At 35.4% G+C, this 19,044-nt stretch overlaps 1 protein-coding gene and 2 pseudogenes across 1 annotated transcript; 1 reads left to right on the top strand and 2 right to left on the bottom strand.

Moving 5' to 3' along the window:
• The first annotated feature begins 1,633 nt into the window (after positions 1 to 1,633).
• Positions 1,634 to 2,636, top strand: LOC107019262 (annotated as a pseudogene).
• Positions 2,637 to 3,025: 389 nt separating this feature from the next.
• LOC114077336 lies at positions 3,026 to 3,696 on the bottom strand (annotated as a pseudogene).
• A 2,164-nt stretch (positions 3,697 to 5,860) lies between these two features.
• On the bottom strand, positions 5,861 to 9,191 carry LOC107020539 (ultraviolet-B receptor UVR8). The gene is made up of 7 exons (XM_015220944.2): positions 8,903 to 9,191; positions 8,408 to 8,448; positions 8,004 to 8,278; positions 7,559 to 7,908; positions 7,067 to 7,468; positions 6,484 to 6,871; positions 5,861 to 6,368 (listed from the first exon to the last, which is right to left on the bottom strand). Exons 3-7 carry the CDS (start codon positions 8,220 to 8,222, stop codon positions 6,126 to 6,128), a joined length of 1,602 nt encoding a protein of 533 aa, XP_015076430.1. The 5' UTR covers positions 8,223 to 8,278; positions 8,408 to 8,448; positions 8,903 to 9,191; the 3' UTR covers positions 5,861 to 6,125.
• Between the last annotated feature and the right edge of the window lie 9,853 nt (positions 9,192 to 19,044).

The raw sequence follows: 19,044 nt of genomic DNA on the forward strand, positions 1-19,044 counted from the left end.
GTTGCAAGGTAAATTGCAAATGGTTGTTATATGCAAGTTTGGACAAGAAGACTAATAACTTTGTTATTAAGACTTACATGCCAGTCCATTCATGTCAAAAGGCTACTAGGAATTATTTGTGCAACTCTACATTCATTGCTACTGTTTTTAAAAAGAAAGTTATGGAACAACCAAATATCAGAGTGTTCAAGTTGCAAGAGTTAATCCGTAAGAAGTATAATGTGCATGTTGATAAGACCACAACTAGAAGAGTAAGAACTAAAATTTTGAATGAACTTATGGGTGATCATGTTAAGAAATTTGGGAGAATTCTTGATTATAAGGATGAGTTGCTGAGGACTAATCCTGGGAGTACTTGTGTGGTGAAGCTAGGAGAAGCTAATGAATCTGGTAGGCCAGTATTTTAGGCATTTTACATTTGTTTTGCTGCACTCAAGATGACATTTATGTCAGCTAGAAAATGCATTGGTCTGGATGGTTGTTTCTTGAAGGGGGTTTGCAGGGGTCAATTACTTATTGCAGTGGCTAAAGATGGCAATAATCAAATGCTTTCACTTGCTTGGGTTGTAGTTGAAAATGAACACAATCACTTGGAGTTGGTTTATTTCTCTGTTGAAAGAATACTTGAGATTAGGAGATGGAACAAGTTTCACAATTATGTCAGACATGCAAAAGGTAAACTTGTTTTAAATTATCTGTTGGTTTATTATTTTTTAAACTTAATTATCTAATGTTTGTTGTAACTTGTAGGGACTGGATATAGCTATAAAGGAGTTGTTGCCAGCTTGTGAGGAAAGAAGGTGTGCTAGGCATATACTAGCAAATTGGTCAAAGAATTGGACAGGGCTGCAAAGGAAGAAGCAATTCTGGAAGTGTGCTAGAAGTACTTTTGAAGCTGAATTCAGAGAAAATCTGCACGAGTTGTCTAAATTAGGTACTGGAGGTACAGGTATAGTGGATGACCTAATTTACTATGATAAAGAATATTGGTGTAAGGTGTATTTTAATTGTGAAGTCAAGTCTGATGCAATAGATAATAATATGTGTGAAAGCTTTAATGCTTGGATTTTGTCTGCAAGGCATAAAACCATTATTTCTATGCTTGAAGAGATAAGAATTAAGGTCATGAATAGGTTAGCTAGGTTAAGTGAATTTCCAAACTCTTGGATAAGCAATTTCTCTCCAATGGCAATGAAAGTACTAGAACAAAATATTGATAAGTCAATGGCATGTAACATTGAGTTTAATGGAGTAACTGGCTATGAGGTTTTGGATGGATACAAACAACACACTGTATGTTTGAGAAAGAGAGATTGTAGTTGTAGATCTTGAATGTTGAAGGGTATACCATGTGCACATGCCTTAGCTGCAATGTTGCATAAACAATATGACCCTCATGATTTCATTCATCCATGCTACTCTAAAGAGAGGTACTTGATGACTTACTCACATTTCATACAACCTATGAATAACATGCCAATGTGGCCAGAATCAAAAGATCCTCTTGTTGATCCACCAGAGATAAAACAAATTCCAGGCAGACCTAGAAAGTTGAGAAGGAAAGAGGTTGGTGAAAAGAAGGTGTCTGGTAAATTATCTAAAACAGGACTAACTATGACATGTAGTCTTTGCCATGTTAAAGGTTACAATAAAAGAAGTTGTCATTTACGAAGGAGTGATGGAGTTGGTTCTACTGCCGGGGAACAGAGATCTACCCCTACTTCAAATGTTGAAGAACCATCAAGTTCAAAAAAAGGAAGGGGAAGACCAAAGGTACATTACTATTTTGTTACTTACTTTTAAAGTGTAATCAACTTACTAATATAATTTTTTTTTCTAATTAGAAATCAACAAACATTGAGAGTGATCCTGTTGCCAAAAGGGGGAGAGGCAGACCTAAAAACACAAGTGCAAATGCAAGTGCAATAGGGGATTCACCTACAACTATTGCACCTCCAACAACTTCAAGAACAACAAGAGCTACAGCAAGTGCATCAAGGGCCTCTCCTAGAACCACTGCACCTCCAACAACTTCAAGAACACCAACACATGAAGCACGTGCAATGTATTATCAAGATCTAGGAGTGGTAGAGGAAGGGGTAGGGGATTGGGAAGTGCAGGAAAAGGTAGTAATCATCCACTTGAAAATTGGTTTACATGTTCTCAAGGTAGTACAACAGAGGGTGTAGACCAGAACACAAATGTTGCACCAAAGGAAACTGCTACTACCAGGAAAGAAAAGGGTGTTAAAACACAACTCAATTTAAAAGGCCAAGAGTCACTGGTATGGGTGTGTTTTAAGCTAAAAATGGTTTCAAAACTTTCAATGTAAGTATTGCGATGCATTCATATTGTTTGTTCTCTAATAACTTGCACATTTGTTCTCTAATAATCTTAGTTCTCTAATAATTTTGTAGCCTGGACTACCAAGTAGCACAATATTAGCCGGACCAAAGAGAGTTTTGAGATCAAGTATTGTAACTGGGGATGTTGGTTTCAAACCGACAAGTGAATTGAAGTGGAAAGGAAATCAGGCAATCACAACTAAAAGGCTCCAGCAGATTAGAGATCAATCAAGGCTTTCAAACCCAAATGCTTCCTCCTCTTCACAATCTCCACACCCATGGAAACTATAATGTTGATATCAATGGTGTTTTATCAGTACTTTTTTGGTGGCCACTATAAGTACTATTTTGTTTCATGTTTGAAGAAAAACTAAATATTCCTATTTTTTGTTATAGTACTGAAATTATGGGTACTTATGCAATGTGAAAACTTTGTTTTGCGTATGCGTTGTGACTTGTATAATTTTTGGCACATTTAGATTTTGTACTGAAAATTTGCTCTTAAGCAATGAAATTCTGGGCACCTATGCGCTGTGACTAATTCTCGACACTTTTACAATCAACTTTGTACTTAAAATTTGCTCTTAAGAATGATTAATACCTCTTGCTTTACTTCATTTTACAACTTCCAACACAAACATATCAACATGGCAAATAGAGAACTAAGACAGTTTCAAACACAAACAAATTCAATTTTTACATTACAATAGAGCAAATAAAGGTTTCATTACCACAAAAAATTATGGCAATTTCATATGATCCTTATACCTACCAACTTGGGTTAGAAAACTAACAAATACAACAACAAAACAAATCATCACACAACAAAGGAATTTGCCAAACAACAGCCTTTATTTGTTTTCTTCATTTTCATCTCTTTCATCTTCTTCTAGTCTTTCAATTCACCCATTTCTTTTACGTTGTCAACCTTCTCCTTTGAATTGATGTTCAGATTTTCATAACGATTTCGAAGATTTTCACCTTCATCCAAAGAAATTTTCTCTAGTTTTGATTGTTCAATGTTGGAATTATCAAGTTGTTCCAGTTGCATCTTCACACGCTCATAATTTTTTTCTAACTCGTTAATCCTATTCACCAATTTTGGAAGAATAAAACGAGATCTTTCATCAACTCTCTCCGTGTCTCTCCATCTAAAGAAATTACAGTTTGTGGCCTCATAGTGAGGACAAGACCAAAATCGTCTTCTGGGATTGCGATTTGACCAAGACGTCTGCATTTGCAGTAAGATTTCATGCTTGAATTGCACTTCCGCGTTAAACATTGAATCGTTCTCATCCATACACAACTTATTCAACTCGGATTTTGTCATAACCCTAACTTTATAAACATTTCAAAAAAAATAAGAATTAATAATCGACATAAAAAGATGTAAAGAATATATTAAATTTTACTTTACCTTTTCAAATCAAGGATTTATTTAACTTGAATGATAATGGATGGAGCTTCTTTAAAAATGAAGAACCATGAAAATGGGGTTTTTTTTTTCAAAAGAGGAAGACAACTGCTTTAGAGAGAAACATTAATATTTATTTTTGAATTTTTTTCAAATTACTTTGACACGTGGCTAACTTTTATTGGTCATTGTTAGCCAAAATCTTCACTCACGTGCCCTACATAGGTGAATTCACGTATATTGCCACGTAGGCACGAAAGTGGTAATTAATTACTTAAAAAAAAGTTGGAGGGGGTAATAGGACCTCATCAAAGATAAGGTGTGTTTCAGGGATTTTGGGTATAGGCTAGGGGGGTACGAAAGTAGTATTAGTTGTAATTTGTATAAGTATATGTTCTTTTTGTTGTGCTTTTCAGTTGTATAGATATGTATATGTGTAATATGTATATAATATAAATAATAGTTTGTATTAGTTGAATATGTATATGTATATGAAAATTCATGAAAAAAATTAAAAATATTATACAAAATACAAAGAAAAAAAAAGTTGATTTCAACATGTTTTTGAAGGTACTGAAATTTTAATAGCACAATCGAGATGGTAATGACGACAATTCAAAGTTCAAAAATAATGTTGGTGAAAGGAAACTAATATGGGTGAGAGAATTTAGGAGAAAATTGTGTAAATGGGAAGAGAAAAGAACGTAAATTCAAAATTCAAAAACAATTTGGTTGAGAGGAAACTAATTTGTACGAGAGAATTTAGGAAAAAATTGTGTAATTGGGAGAGAAAAAAATGAAAATTCTGCTTTGATTTGTAAATATCCTTATACAAATATAGCTTTCGTGGAACAGTAGTTACGAATCCAAAATAAAGTAAACCATAGTTATTGCATTTAATATGAATTAAATGTTTGCTATTTCATACAATTTTTCTATTTATTTTCGATGCTAACTAAAAAAGATATAAAATATTGATAGTGTTATTGTGTATATCATCAAATAAGGAATTCAGTCATTTCTTTTGAAAAATAACGAAAAAACAATGTATCACATAATTTAAGAGAGGGTATACCAACAGAAATCGCCTCACCTCTTTTGTCTCAATTGAAATTTAAAGTTTGAACTATATTTTCTCTTGATAAATTCCACTTCACTAAATTTTGAAAATCTATCTTCAAATACTTTGTTTGACCATAAAATTAATTATTCAAAAGTTCAAAATTTTAAAGTTACCAAAACTAGCTTAGACCAATTTTTGGGTCTTTAAGCATGTCCAAACATAACTTCAAATTTCCAAAATGACTACTTAAAAAACTCAAAAAATTTCATACTTTGAACCTATAGTCAAACCGTTTATTTACCACTTCAAAGTTCATCATGCATACAAGGGTAGATCCAATGCTTCCAAAGCAGAACATAATTTTTTTATTAAAAAAAACTCATAAAATTATCAACAAGCATTAATATAAACTCATAATTGTTAAAGTATAACCAATAATTTAGTGTTACGGATGCTATGGGTTGAATCCATCAATTTTAAATCACGAATTCACCTCTGAGGACATAATAAAACATGAATAGATTGTTTGATACTTAATAAAAGAATACATTTTGTAATTAAATTTTTCCATGTTTGATGAGAGATATTAGCTAATTCTAGGACCATTTTATCCCACCATATGTACTAAAATGGTGATATAACTATCCCATAATAAGGTGGGATTAAATAGTCTCATCGTGAAAGAGATATCTTTATTTATCCCATCCTCCGTACCAACTCGAAAATGCAACAAAAGAAAAAAAAATCAAACAAGAGGAGAACAATTAGAAAAACAAGATACATCCCAAAAGAAGAGCACAAAAACTTCAAATGGTTAAAATCTCCTTCTTACTAAATAAATTCACAAATTTGCTCTAGCATTCCAAACCCAACCCTCTCAATCGTCGAAGCCAATGTCGACACATCTACAGCATAATCCAAGTGATTGTAGTGTGTATTGGAGGCGAACTTAGGATCTAAAGTCCGTGAGTTCAGAATGAGTCATTAGAACATACATGTAACTATGTTTTGTCAATCTACCAGAATAAGATAGAATCGAAAGGTTAAAATGAGGAGCAAATAAGTGAAAAATCAACCTTAACAAATTGTATCAACTATTTACTTGCTTGTGGCCAAGAGCCAACAAATTCTTAGGAGGTTAAACTTGTGCAGATCCTAAAAACCTATGCTTCTTCACAATCGTTTTGTTTTCTATTTACAGATGGAAATTGAACAGCAGATATAATGCATGATGAGGTTAATGAGAACGATAAACTAGCAATGCATAAATATGTGAAAGAGCAGGAATAATAATGGCCTATGTTTAACTGAGATCAATGTCAACCCGCTCTGGTATTGCCCTTTCGGTTTGGTTGACACTGAGCTCCACACCTAGCTGTCCCTTATCGCCCGCGCCAAATGCATATAGCTTACCAGATTCTGTCAATGCAAATGTGTGGGCATTCCAGTATATTGAATTAGTCAGACTTATTTGCACCACTCTTTCATTCAGCTGCTTCAATGTTGTTACAACCTCAGGGAATAAAACATTTGAGTGCCTGTTACCCTGAAATTTCAAAGGGTCATTCCGTAAACAGTGAGTAAGCAAGGCAAACAGACTTCTAAAACTATATCCCGCATCTCATTGTGGACGAGAAAACAATATTATGAGAAGGCCAAACCTGTGCTTCAGCAGCAGCAGTATTATGTCCTAGACTAGAGGATTCTCCACAACCAAATGAATAAACATTTCCGTCATCAGAAACAACAAAAGTTGTATAGTCCCCTGTAGCAACATAAACAGCCTTTACGTTGCTTAGTGCTTCCACTACCTTAGGAGCTGATTCACAATCTTCATTACCGTGACCCAAGCACCCATAACGGCCCCAACCCCATGTACAGACCCTTCCATCTTTCCCAACAACAGCAGCATGCCAAGCCCCAGCTGCAACAACTGCAGGCTGAATATTCAAAGTCTGAAATTGTTCAATTAACCTCGGGACTTTTTCATCAGTTCGTGTTCCATGGCCAAGCTTTCCACCCAATCCACAACCAACAGAATATACAGACCTGATGTTGGCCAAAAAAAAAACACGTCAAAGAAATCATTTATTGATATGGTACTCATAATATGATGCTTAAGGAGAAAACATTCAGATTCTTGTAAGAGTATTTGAAATAATAGCTCGCTAAGGTCGCACATTGAGTGATCAACATGTGTATATCAGCGTAATTTGGTAACACACTTTCTAAAAGATGACTTACATGCCACTAGGTTGACAAGCCAGAGCAAGAAGGTAGCAATATCCTGCTGCAATTTGTACCACTGGAATATTCTCTAATGCGCCTAATAATGGACGGGGTTCCAGATCAGCTTGCTCAGTTTGATGACCAAGTTTAGTTTCATTTCCCCAAGAGAATGTATAAACCCTTCCTTCTCTTGATAATACAGCAGTGAAGAAATTCCCAATTGCAGCTTGTACAACAAAGATGTCTTTTAAAGATTCAACCAGCTGAGGAGTTGTCACTACTTTACTTCCTTGGACACCATACTCAGCTTCGCCAAATGATTCTTTCCCAAATGCATACACCTTCCCAGTGTCACTGATCAGCATAGTCCTGCCAGCCCCTACAGCTGCCTGAATAACACGAACGCCTTGAAGTGATCTGGAAAATAGAAAGCTTCTATTAAACTCCCTGCGTTTCTCAATTCACTTAGCCATACAACTTGAGGTATATATATCGAAAATTAGGAACCTAATCGGGTGAGGCCGCCATTCCTCTTCTGTGGTTCCATTTCCAAGCTGCCCTGAGCTGTTAGACCCGAAAGAGTACACTACTCCTTTTGAACTCACAGCAATACTATGACCAGGGCCAGCTACTGCATGTGATTTTTCCCGCCTGGAACATGCTTCCCCAGCTAGCAGGAATCTTAGAACAAGCTTCCAGGAGCCCCCACATTTTTGCTTCAGATCATGACATTGCTCCTGAGTCATTGGCTTAAATATAGCTCTTTTTCGGCACATATCAAGAGCTGCCAACTCCGCTAAGGAGAGCTCATTATCGGGTGCAAAGTTTGCAGGCTGCCGAAAGAATGAGCAAGTAGCCTGCAAAACACATTATAAAGGAAATGAGCAGCACCATCAATTCTAAGCCAAATAAATGACATAATATATACAACACCAAGTAAAGAAACACTTGCCTCTAGAGTTGCAAGGTCCTGTGGATCTAAATTACATCCAGTAAGCACATGAAGAACGATAGACGGGTTAGCTGACAATGGGAATTCACCAGGAGTCGCATTCCCAAAACAGTGCCTCACTTGTCTTTGAAATGTTGAGTTTACAATAGTAGCAGCAATAGGTTGTTCTGCAATGTTATGGTATTGAACACTCGAGGTTCCACTCGTCGAGGCGTCCATGGGCACTGCTAGCTTCTGCAGTGCCCAAATTAAGCAATGGGAGGATTTCTAAATCACTATAAAAAAAAACCCAAAAATGCACATACATAGAAAAACCAAATTACTCTCTGAACACATCCCAACAATCATCGACCAAAAAGTTTCCATTTTTAACAAGTACCAATTCAAGAATCTTGAAGTTTTACCTTAAATTAGAAGCTGATCACAAAAATTTCAAGCCTCAGACCTACAAACAATAGAAAATCATCATCACTCAACAAATTGGTGGACTTGCATTCAAAACCATAAAAAGTCAAGAAAAAACAGTAATTTACAGCAACAAGCAACAAAGACAAATTCTACAAGAAAACCCAACTCAAGGGTTGCAGATACAAAAAGCCAAAGATAACTGTAACGTCAAGGATACCAAAATACCAATTCTTCAACAGAGGATATTCCTATTCCACCCCACCCCACCCCACCCCACAGAACAAAATTGATCATCCATCAATCTGTCATAATAAAGTTTCAATCTTTATTATGCTAAAGGTCTAAAGATCATCAGATGATCCTAGCTACAAGTTCAATTCATCATCAAAATCAACACACAAGTGAGAATTTTGATGGGTAACTCTTAAAGTCTGTACATTTTGATCATCAAAAAAGATCCAATAAAAAAGAAAAAAACATAAAATTATTACATGAGAAAGAGCCCCAAAGATTCCTCAAAACCCATATGAATTTTTCAAGAAAATTTTGATCAAACAAGATGAGTAACCAAGTGGGTATCAGATCAAAAAGACTGATCAATTTTTTTTTCACTTTTATTTTTACTTTTTTGGATAACAATATAAGCAGAAAAATAGGTGATTTGATGGGATGTTGTTTCTTGAAAGAAATTCAATTTTCAACAAAGAGAGAAATTTTTATTCATATATATATATATAAAGGGAACCGAAGGGAGGATGATGAGGTGTTAAAGGCAAAGCTAGAGGCTTGGATGGCCTTTGCTTATATATATTTGTGACACCCACACATTGCATATCCATCATTGCTGTGTACCCTCAAACTACGCTAGCTAGTTGCTTTTGGCACGTCACCTCTCTTTTGTTACCTTGTGGCTATTTCTTTACACTACTAGTAATTTTACCTTGGAGGATGGGAATTACTATTATACTTAGGATTGTTATATTAATAGAGTTTAAGTTTCAATACAACACTCATATTAAGGCAAGGGCGGCTCAATGTCTTTAAAAATAAAATATCACTTAGATTTTCAAAATCAAAGAGTCATAATTTTGTGTTAGTAATGATAAATTATTTAAGCTTTTTTAAAAAAATAAAAAAATATTTTAATTTATTTCAAAACATTAAAAAATATTTTTTTTCCATAGATTAGTTTTTTTTAAAGTATTGATAGAATTAAGTTTTGTAAAATAAAATGCTTTGCATAAAATATAAGTCAAGGAATTTAAATCGCCGTTAAATGAACGTAAGACCCATACTGAAATATTATGACACCTCTAAACATAATTGAGTACTATCTACGAGAACAAGACCCTGAAATATATCATAACTATATAAACAGAAAGTATGGAAAAGATATAGACTAAGCCCCATGAAAATAGAGAGGGGCTCATTAATAACAGAAGATATGAAACTTAGTGAGCGATCTGATAACGCGTTTGTAGATCAATTCTTGCATCAGTAAAAAGATGCAGCGCCTCGACAAAAGGGACGTAAGTACATTTGCAATAGTACTATATGTAAAATGATGAAATGAACTATAACATAGTAATAGGCATATAAGATTACTAGAAACAGCTAACATAGTCATAATAGTATTATATAAGGTTAAGAAATGAAGTCTTTTAAATTACTCTATCATATTTTAGTTCATTATGAGCGTCTAATAGTGTAAAAGACATAAACCGCCATATGAACACATGCCGTTTAATTTCTATCTAATCCGTTAAGTAATCACATACCTTGCTAGGTATGAGACTATGTGTTCATATCATGTGGATCCATAATTTTCCAATATTAGGTACATAAAAGGAGTAGCCCGAATCAATGGTATGATCCTTGACCTATGTCAATAAACATAATTCAGAAATTACCATTTAGGTTTATGTCTTATCAGTTAAATATTTAACTCCATTAAGCTTATGTTATCATGGGTTAGCTCGAAGGCTCATATTCATAACATTCAAGGACCACATTTCATAAACTTCATTCATAATATTACGTCATGCTGTTGGGAATTAAACACACAACACACACAAATAATCTAGAGAAAACAGAAACAGAACACAAACGGGACACACAAGAATTTAACGTGGTTCGGTTTCCCTACTCCACGACTGTAACAGGAGGATTTTATTTCACTTGTGCTACTCTGGAATTACAAATACAAGGATCATATTTATAGGAAAGCCAAATGGTTAACCTAGGGTTTCAGTAATGGGTCGGGCCGGCTCACAAGCCTCCACAAAGCCCAACAATCTCCCACTTGGAGGCTTGAAGAATTTCAACTGTCATCCACTTAGAACACTTGTATGTCTAGTAATCTTTTTCAACTCTCTCCTGCTACAGCGGCCTTCTCATCAGTCAACTGAAAGGCCCGTTGAAGCTCCCCGAAGCTTCAACACATCAGTCACGGCTGAAACTGCCCTTGACTCGTCCTCGGTCCCTACCGGCTCCCACTTGAGACACGAACTGCCGGATCCTAGAACTCCCTGAGAACAAACACTCTCCATACTCAGCAAGAAATTTTCTGGAGACGTATCAACAGCTGGAATACTGGTTCTCTTGACCCACTGTCTTCTAGGAGCCTTGGCTGAAGCACGGCCGGTGCTCCCACTGCCACGAACGCCTCTGACTGGTCTTCCTGAACCTTTCCTTGCTCGTTCATCCTGAATCTGACCTGTGGCTCTGGGTTTCTTTCTTGCAAAGACAACCTTCTTCTGCCCACGAGATTCTGTGAACCGGACTTTGTTTTTCTTCTGAACTGGGACGGTCACTCCCTCAGACGGTAATCCGACAATATACAACGATCCTCTTTTTGTTCCACGAGCCATGACAAGATTGCCCCTCACGACCTTCCACTGCCCATTTCCGAACTTCACATGATGTCCCTGTTCATCCAACTGCCTAACAGAAATCAAACTTTTCGTCAAGCTTGGAACAACTCTGACATCCTTCAAGGTCCAGAAACCGACTGGCGTCTTCAGCACCATGTCACCCATGCCCGTAACATCAAGAGCTCTATCGTCTGCAAGCCTTACCTTTCCAAAGTCTCCAATAACCAGATTCTGCAATGCTTCACTGCTGTGGGTAGCGTGAAAAGAAGCACCAGAATCCATGACCCAGGAATCCACATTGCTCTCCGCGCAACAGATAAACAAATCCTCGTTGACGCTGTCTTCTGCAATGTTGACTTGTTTGTCTTTCTGGCATTGATTCCTGAAATGCCCCACCTCCTTGCAGTTCCAACATGTTACACCTGAGCCATCCCGAGCCTTTGACTGACTCCTTCTTCGGTTCCTGCTCCCACTACCTCTGTTATTTCCTCTGCCTCTGACGACGTTTAGCATATCACCTGATGATTCTCCAGAACTCCTTCTTCTGACATCCTCGCCAAGAACGAGATCACGAATCTTCTCAAAGGTGAATCCATTAGGTCCCACTGAACTGGCAACTGCTGTAACCGTTCCGGACCAACTGTCAGGCAATGATGATAACAGTAGTAAAGCTTGAACTTCATCATCGAACTTAATGCCAACTGACAAAAGTCTGGCTAAGATCGAATTCAATGAGTTGATGTGCTCGGTAACTGAACTGCCTTCCTTCATCTTTGTGTTCACCAACTCTCTAATCAGAAAAATTTTGTTTGCTGCAGATGGCTTCTCGTACATGTTAGACAAGGCTTCCAAGATGCCTTTCGCTGTCTTCTCCTTAAGAATGTTGAACGCAACATTCTTGGTCAACGAGAGTCGGATAACTGACATAGCTTTCCGATCCAAAACTGCCCACTCTGCATCAGACAATTTTCCTTGCTTGTCACCCAACACTACGTCCAAATCTTTCTGAACCAGCAAATCTTCAATCTGCATCTTCCACCAACTGAAATCTGTACCATCGAACTTCTCAATTCGGAACTTCCCATCTTCTGCCATCTCAAAGGACTTCGGCAATTCCCTTAACGGCGTCTACAGACAGCGGGCGGCGATTTGGACGATGCTCACGATCTGGACGCTCGCGGCTGGATCTGAGGCTCCTCGACGCGGCGGCCACCGGAACGGCGCGACGGACAGCACACGGACGACGGCTGTTCGCACCCTGCGCGGTTCTCCTAGCCGGCTGCTGCTTGAGGTTACCCACACGGTAACGGCGGCTACTCCTCCCTGCACACAGTTCTTCACACAAGAACCCTAGGTGACAATTTCTCACAGTTTGTGTTACAATGTTGTTGAAACCTCGCTCTGATACCAATTGTTGGGAATTAAACACACAACACACACAAATAATCTAGAGAAAAGAGAAACGGAACACAAACGGGACACACAAGAATTTAACGTGGTTCGGTTTCCCTACTCCACGACTGTAACAGGAGGATTTTATTTCACTTGTGCTACTCTGGAATTACAAATACAAGGATCATATTTATAGGAAAGCCAAATGGTTAACCTAGGGTTTCAGTAATGGGTCGGGCCGGCTCACAAGCCTCCACAAAGCCCAACACATGCGACTACAATTCATATATAATAATTTTACATTCAAGAGAAACATATATCATATCATAATATTTTGATCAAGTAGACATATGATAACCCCATAAAATGTATATAGGGGAAAATCATAGTTCATAATTCTAGGGTTCATAAAATAATCATTTCCATGAATTCATCAAAAAATGATTAAAAAGCTATTAAAAAGTCATTATGAAACCATTAGACTTAATTTTTAAGATATAACTATTATCATAACTTTGGAGTTTCTTGAAGTTCTTTCGAGTAGAAATTTAGGAATGAATGAGAGGGTTTAATTATGAAAAAATTAATTTCCTACACGTTTAGGTCCATTAATTATATAACTCCGTAATGATTTTTAGGATAAAGTATCTTAAAAAGGTAAAAATCGACGACTTTTTTGCTCGACTTCACATTAGCCCTGTGCACGAAACTGACGATGAAATCTGCTATAGTAGATAGTGAGGTCCGGTTCATCCCCATGACACGGATTTGGTCGTGACCAACTGACCAGGTTGGCATATCTATGGTAAACCAACCACAAATTATTGCTCTGGACTTCGAATGACGAATGATGAATGACTGGTTTTGGATAGAAGACTCATAAATCATTAATTCAACAAGTCATGATAGTTTGAACAAAGTCTTAATATCATTAAATATATTTTTTATGGATAGTTTTTATCACCATTTTATCCACAATCATTGGTCATTGTCACAACCACCATTACTATTGTCAACCATCATCACTTTTGCCAACTGTTCCAGTACCGCAATCATATCTACCATCACAATCATCATTTTTGTCAATCAATATTGTATATTGCTATTACACCGATAATATTCACTTATAATTATACTCTGTCGCTGCCACTGCCACCACAATCACTATCACCATCACATCACCACCACTATTGGCAATTCTTACTACCAATTACCTCCAGAATCACAACTAGCACAACCACTAATTACCATCAACACATCGTCAACCACAATATATTCTCAGCTATCACTATCAACACTACCAACTATTAACACCATTATTAGACATTAATACCAACCATTATAGGAAAGTTTGCTAAAATATGCTACTACCTTCGTTCAATATTAATCGTCACACTTTTCCATTTTTAGAGTCAAATTTTAAAAATTTTGACTAGCATTTTAGAATATATTTTGTCATCATATTGATATGCAAAAAATTGCAATGTATAGTACTTTTTGTGTAGTTTTTGAATATCTATTTTTTCTTATTTAAAATAATCTAATTTAACTTTAAAAATTAATCAAATTGACTTTCGTAAGCGTAATATGACAAATAAAAGTGGACCGAGAGAGTATTTTCATGTCACTACCAAGTTTTAAATAAGCTATGAGAAAATAGATTTGATTAGAACTTGATTGCAAACTCTTAGTGTAAAATAAAGTTCAAATTGATTCAACTCATGAAGATCATCAAGAGTTTAATACAAATTGTTTTGACAGATTACTAAGAGTTTCTTATGAATAAATTTGCCACAAGTCATGGATCACCAAGAATATATTTAGTACATTGTCCTAGCAAATTATTTGCAGTTTTTGATCGATAGACTTATCGGGAGTCTTAGCTAATCATTATGACTTACAATAAGAATTCATCAAAACTTTGGAACAAACTATTCATAAACTATGGAAAAATTATAGATTTCTTTTTAATTACCATGCTTTTAGTTAAGAGACATACTTAGAAATTTATTAGTTCTAATTTTAATTCTTTTTATATTCATTTGTCATTATCTATAATGGTTCATGAACATGAAAGGAANTATATATATATATATGTTGTTGTTGTTGTTGATGTAAGGAGGTAGAAACGTAAGCAAGATTCTAGGAACATGGACTTTTGGGCTTTCCTTCTACTTCGATTTTTATAACATGTAACTTAGCATCTAAGACAACTTGGATTTTTTTTTTCACGTACTTTATTTATATCAAAATAAGTGATATTTTATATACACAAAGAAGATATTAATGATATTTTTTTAATCTTACCGTTATTTAAATAAATTAAAGCTTACAAAACCAAGAAAAATATCAATGAATTACATTTTTTAGAGATATTTATCAAGGATAAATCAGTAAAAATTTATTTTATGTAGGAATAAGTAATTTCTCTTAATGAATATGTGTAAGCTAAAAATATCACTTATTTTAAGACAGAAGATGAATATAATTTTCAAGAGTCTTGTATTTTGAGTAAGACCTCATTTGTTTGCTGATGAAAGTTTGAATCTGAATGGTTCTAACATTAGATCATTCAGTGCATTCGTTTTTATTAAGAGTTCAATCACTTAATGAGTTTGATAGGTCTTAATCATTAAGATCTAGAACTGAGTTTTATTATCATTAAGAGATATTCTTGTGTAGATGATATTCATCATCATTCTTTTCACACTCATAAGTCACCACCACTAACAATCTTTGTCATCAAAGTCACCACTAACCACCCTTGTCATCAAAATCACCACCAATGCTACCATCGTTTACCACCAACCATAGCTGTTGCTAACTACTGCTACCAGATGCTACCACACATGCCTCCTCCATCATTATGAGTATATCCATTTTTATCACCTCTACCGCCACCACAATCATCTTGGTAGCCACCACCATCTCCACAACCACTATCAACCACTATCACCACTATAATCAATTTTACTACTAATAAAATTCCTTATCACTACCTACTACTATCATACATTTTCACTCACCACCACCTCCATTTACCACTATTGTCAGCCAGTACCACTACTATGATCAATCTCTACTACTAATCACCTCCATCATCATATCTAGCACCACTGACAACCATCATAAATGCATCACCAACCACCATACATTATTCAACCACCGCCGACTATTAAACTCAACCAAGTTCATCATCACACCACCAACACCACTACCAATCACCATCAGTATGATGATCTCCACAACACCAATCACCTCTATAGTCACAATTACCACCACCATCAATACTAGTCACTAACAACTATTACCATCACTAGTACCACTATAAACTATCAACACTATCACTAACAAGTATAAGTGTTTCATTTTTTAATCATATAATGATATTATTTTATTAAATCTTTTGAAATATTTAATTCCTTTTAATTTAAATTGTAAATTTATTACTCTCCAACAATACTTGTGCTGGGTTTTATTTGCCCTGATTTCTTAACATAAATTGGTTTTCCTTTTAGGAAAAAGTTTTGAATTGACTAATCCTTTTTCTGATAGGAAAAGGTTTAGGACTCTATAAATAGAGACATGTTCCTTCTAATTTAATCAGCATTCAAAATGTAGTCTTAAGGGCTTTGAGAGTTTTGGTTAGTGGGAGAATTTGTGGGTCACAAGCTTGATACGTTATCACTTGTGTGAACCTCCCATGTATTCCGAGTGAATTGGTTGAGGTTGTTTCTCTCTGTATTTCGTAATCTCATATTTATAGTGAATTATTGCTCATCTCCTTTGTGGACGTAGGTCGATTGACCGAACCACATTAAATCTTTGTGTCTTTTGGTATATTTCTCGTTGTCTTTTTACTTGTGGTCTTTTGAGGTTTGCTTTGCTAGCTTCCGCATTTACACCTACTTATTTCGGTCTTAAAAAATGGTATCATAGCCAGATTTAATGACGGAGTCAGGTTCAGTGGTTCGATAATCGATTATTGAACCAGGTTAGAACGAGGTGTTCATCTTGGCGGGTGTGGTTTCTAGCCGCAACTTTTTTGACAGTAATGAAGATTTTGTTGGAGAAATTGTTTCAGAGAGGTTCTCTGTGTTGAGACATAAATTTTTCAAAGGAGATTATGGAGAGGAGAAGCAAGTTGTTGAAGATTAAATAAAGAAGGTGGACAAATTTATTTGGTCAGAAATACAGGACAAGGAGGAGATTTGTTGGGTTTTATTTGCCCTAATTTCTTACCATAAATTTGTTTTCTTTTTAGGAAAAGGTTTCGAATTGACTAATACCTTTTCTGGTAGGAAAAAGTTTAGGACTCTATAAATAGAGACTTGTTTTTTCTAATTTAATCAGCATTCACAATGTAGTCTTAAGGGCTTTGAGAGTTTTGGCTAGTGGGAGAATTTGTGGGTCACAAGCTTGATACGTTATCACTTGTGTGAACCTCCCATGTATTCCGAGTGAATTGGTTGAGGTTGTTTCTCTCTGCATTTTGTACTCTCATATTTATAGTGGATTTCTCATCTCCTTTGTGGACGTAGGTCGATTGACTGAACCACATCAAATCTTTGTATCTTTTTGTATATTTCTCGTTGTCTTCTTACTCGTGATTTTTCAAGGTTCGCTCTGCTAGCTTTCGCATTTACACCTGCTTATTTTTGGTCCTAACAAGTGGTATCAGAGCCAGATTCAATGACGGAGTCAGGTTCAATGGTTCGATAATTGATTATTGAACCAGGTTAGACAGAATTGTTCATCTTGACGGGTGTAGTTCTAGTCGCAACTTTTTTGACAGTAATGAAGATTTTGTTAGAGAAATTGTTTCAGAGAGGTTCTCTGTGTTGAGACATAAATTTTGCAAAGGAGATTATGGAGAGGAGAAGCAAGTTGTTGAAGATTAAGCAAAGAAGGTGGACACATTTATTTTTTCAGAAATTCAGGCCAGGAGGGAAATTTGTTGGGTTTTATTTGCCCTGATTTCTTACCATAAATAGGTTTTCCTTTTAGTATAAGGTTTCGCATTGACTAATCCTTTTTCTAGTAGGAGAAGGTTTAGGACTCTATAAATAGAGACATGTTCCTTCTAACTTAATCAACATTCACAATGTAGTCTTAAGGGCTTTGAGAATTTTGGTTAGGGAGAGAATTTATGTGTCACAAGCTTGATACGTTATCACTTGTGTGAACCTCCCATGTATTCCGAGTGAATTGGTTGAGGTTGTTTCTCTCTGTATTTTGTACTCTCATATTTATAGTGGATTGCTCATCTCCTTTGTGGACGTAGGTCGATTGACCGAACCACATTAAATCTTTGTGTCTTTTGGTATAATTCTGATTGTGTTCTTACTCGTGGTCTTTTGAGGTCTGCTTTGGTAGATTCCGCATTCACACCTGCTTATTTCGGTCCTAACAACTTGTCCACTATATATTGATTGTGCACGCAGTTCTTAAGAAACTATATATAAATAGAAGAGTAAATTATCATATCACCCTTTGAATATAATAAATACAATGTCTTGAAAAATATAATAAGTAAATGATTATGATGAATTATAAGGGTAAATTAGGAACTAAGTGTAAATATCCATTGATTTCTTGAAGTGAAAAAATATTGTTGGACATCCTAAAATAGTATAGTGGACAATTACTATTGTTGGACAGAGGGAGTATGTGCATATGAATAGATTATGTACATTCAGATGTACGTTGAAAAACAAACAATCTTAATCATTCAGCGTTTAAATCTAGAAATAACATCTTATCAATCAGTGCATTTAGATTCAGACATATAAATCTTAATGAATACAAATGAGGCCAAATACTTTTATTTTGGTCATATCGTGCGTCTCTGTTTATTTCTCTTTTTTCTTTCTCATGTAATAGGAAATCTCTTCTTTTTATATAATAATTAAAAAAAAAAGAGATGTATGTTTATCTTGTATTTTGTCTTTCACAATTGATAAGGCTTAATTTTTCTGTCTATTCCAAATAATGTCATATTCTTTTATCTTAGAAATAATTAATTTTGGTCCACCAATAAGAAAATAAATCTTAAACTTTATGACCAGCTAAATGTTGTCACAATAATTGAAATGAAAAGAGTAGCAACCAAAAGATTAATTGGAATAGATCAAGATAAGAAAAATAAGAATGGTATTATATAGAAGTATTCTTGTACAAATGTAGAAAACCATAATGATATTTTTCAAATTAAAGTTTGATATTTTCTCAAGTACTATTGGGTGTATTATTTGTTTTTCATTTAGGTAATACAGACTTAGAATATATTATGAAATGATTGACGGTATTTTCTTTTGGTATGAAATTCATATAGCTAGTGGAAAAGTGATCACTAGTAAAATCATGAG

The sequence above is a fragment of the Solanum pennellii genome, chromosome 5, assembly GCF_001406875.1.
Source record: "Solanum pennellii chromosome 5, SPENNV200".
Lineage (NCBI taxonomy): Eukaryota > Viridiplantae > Streptophyta > Magnoliopsida > Solanales > Solanaceae > Solanum > Solanum pennellii.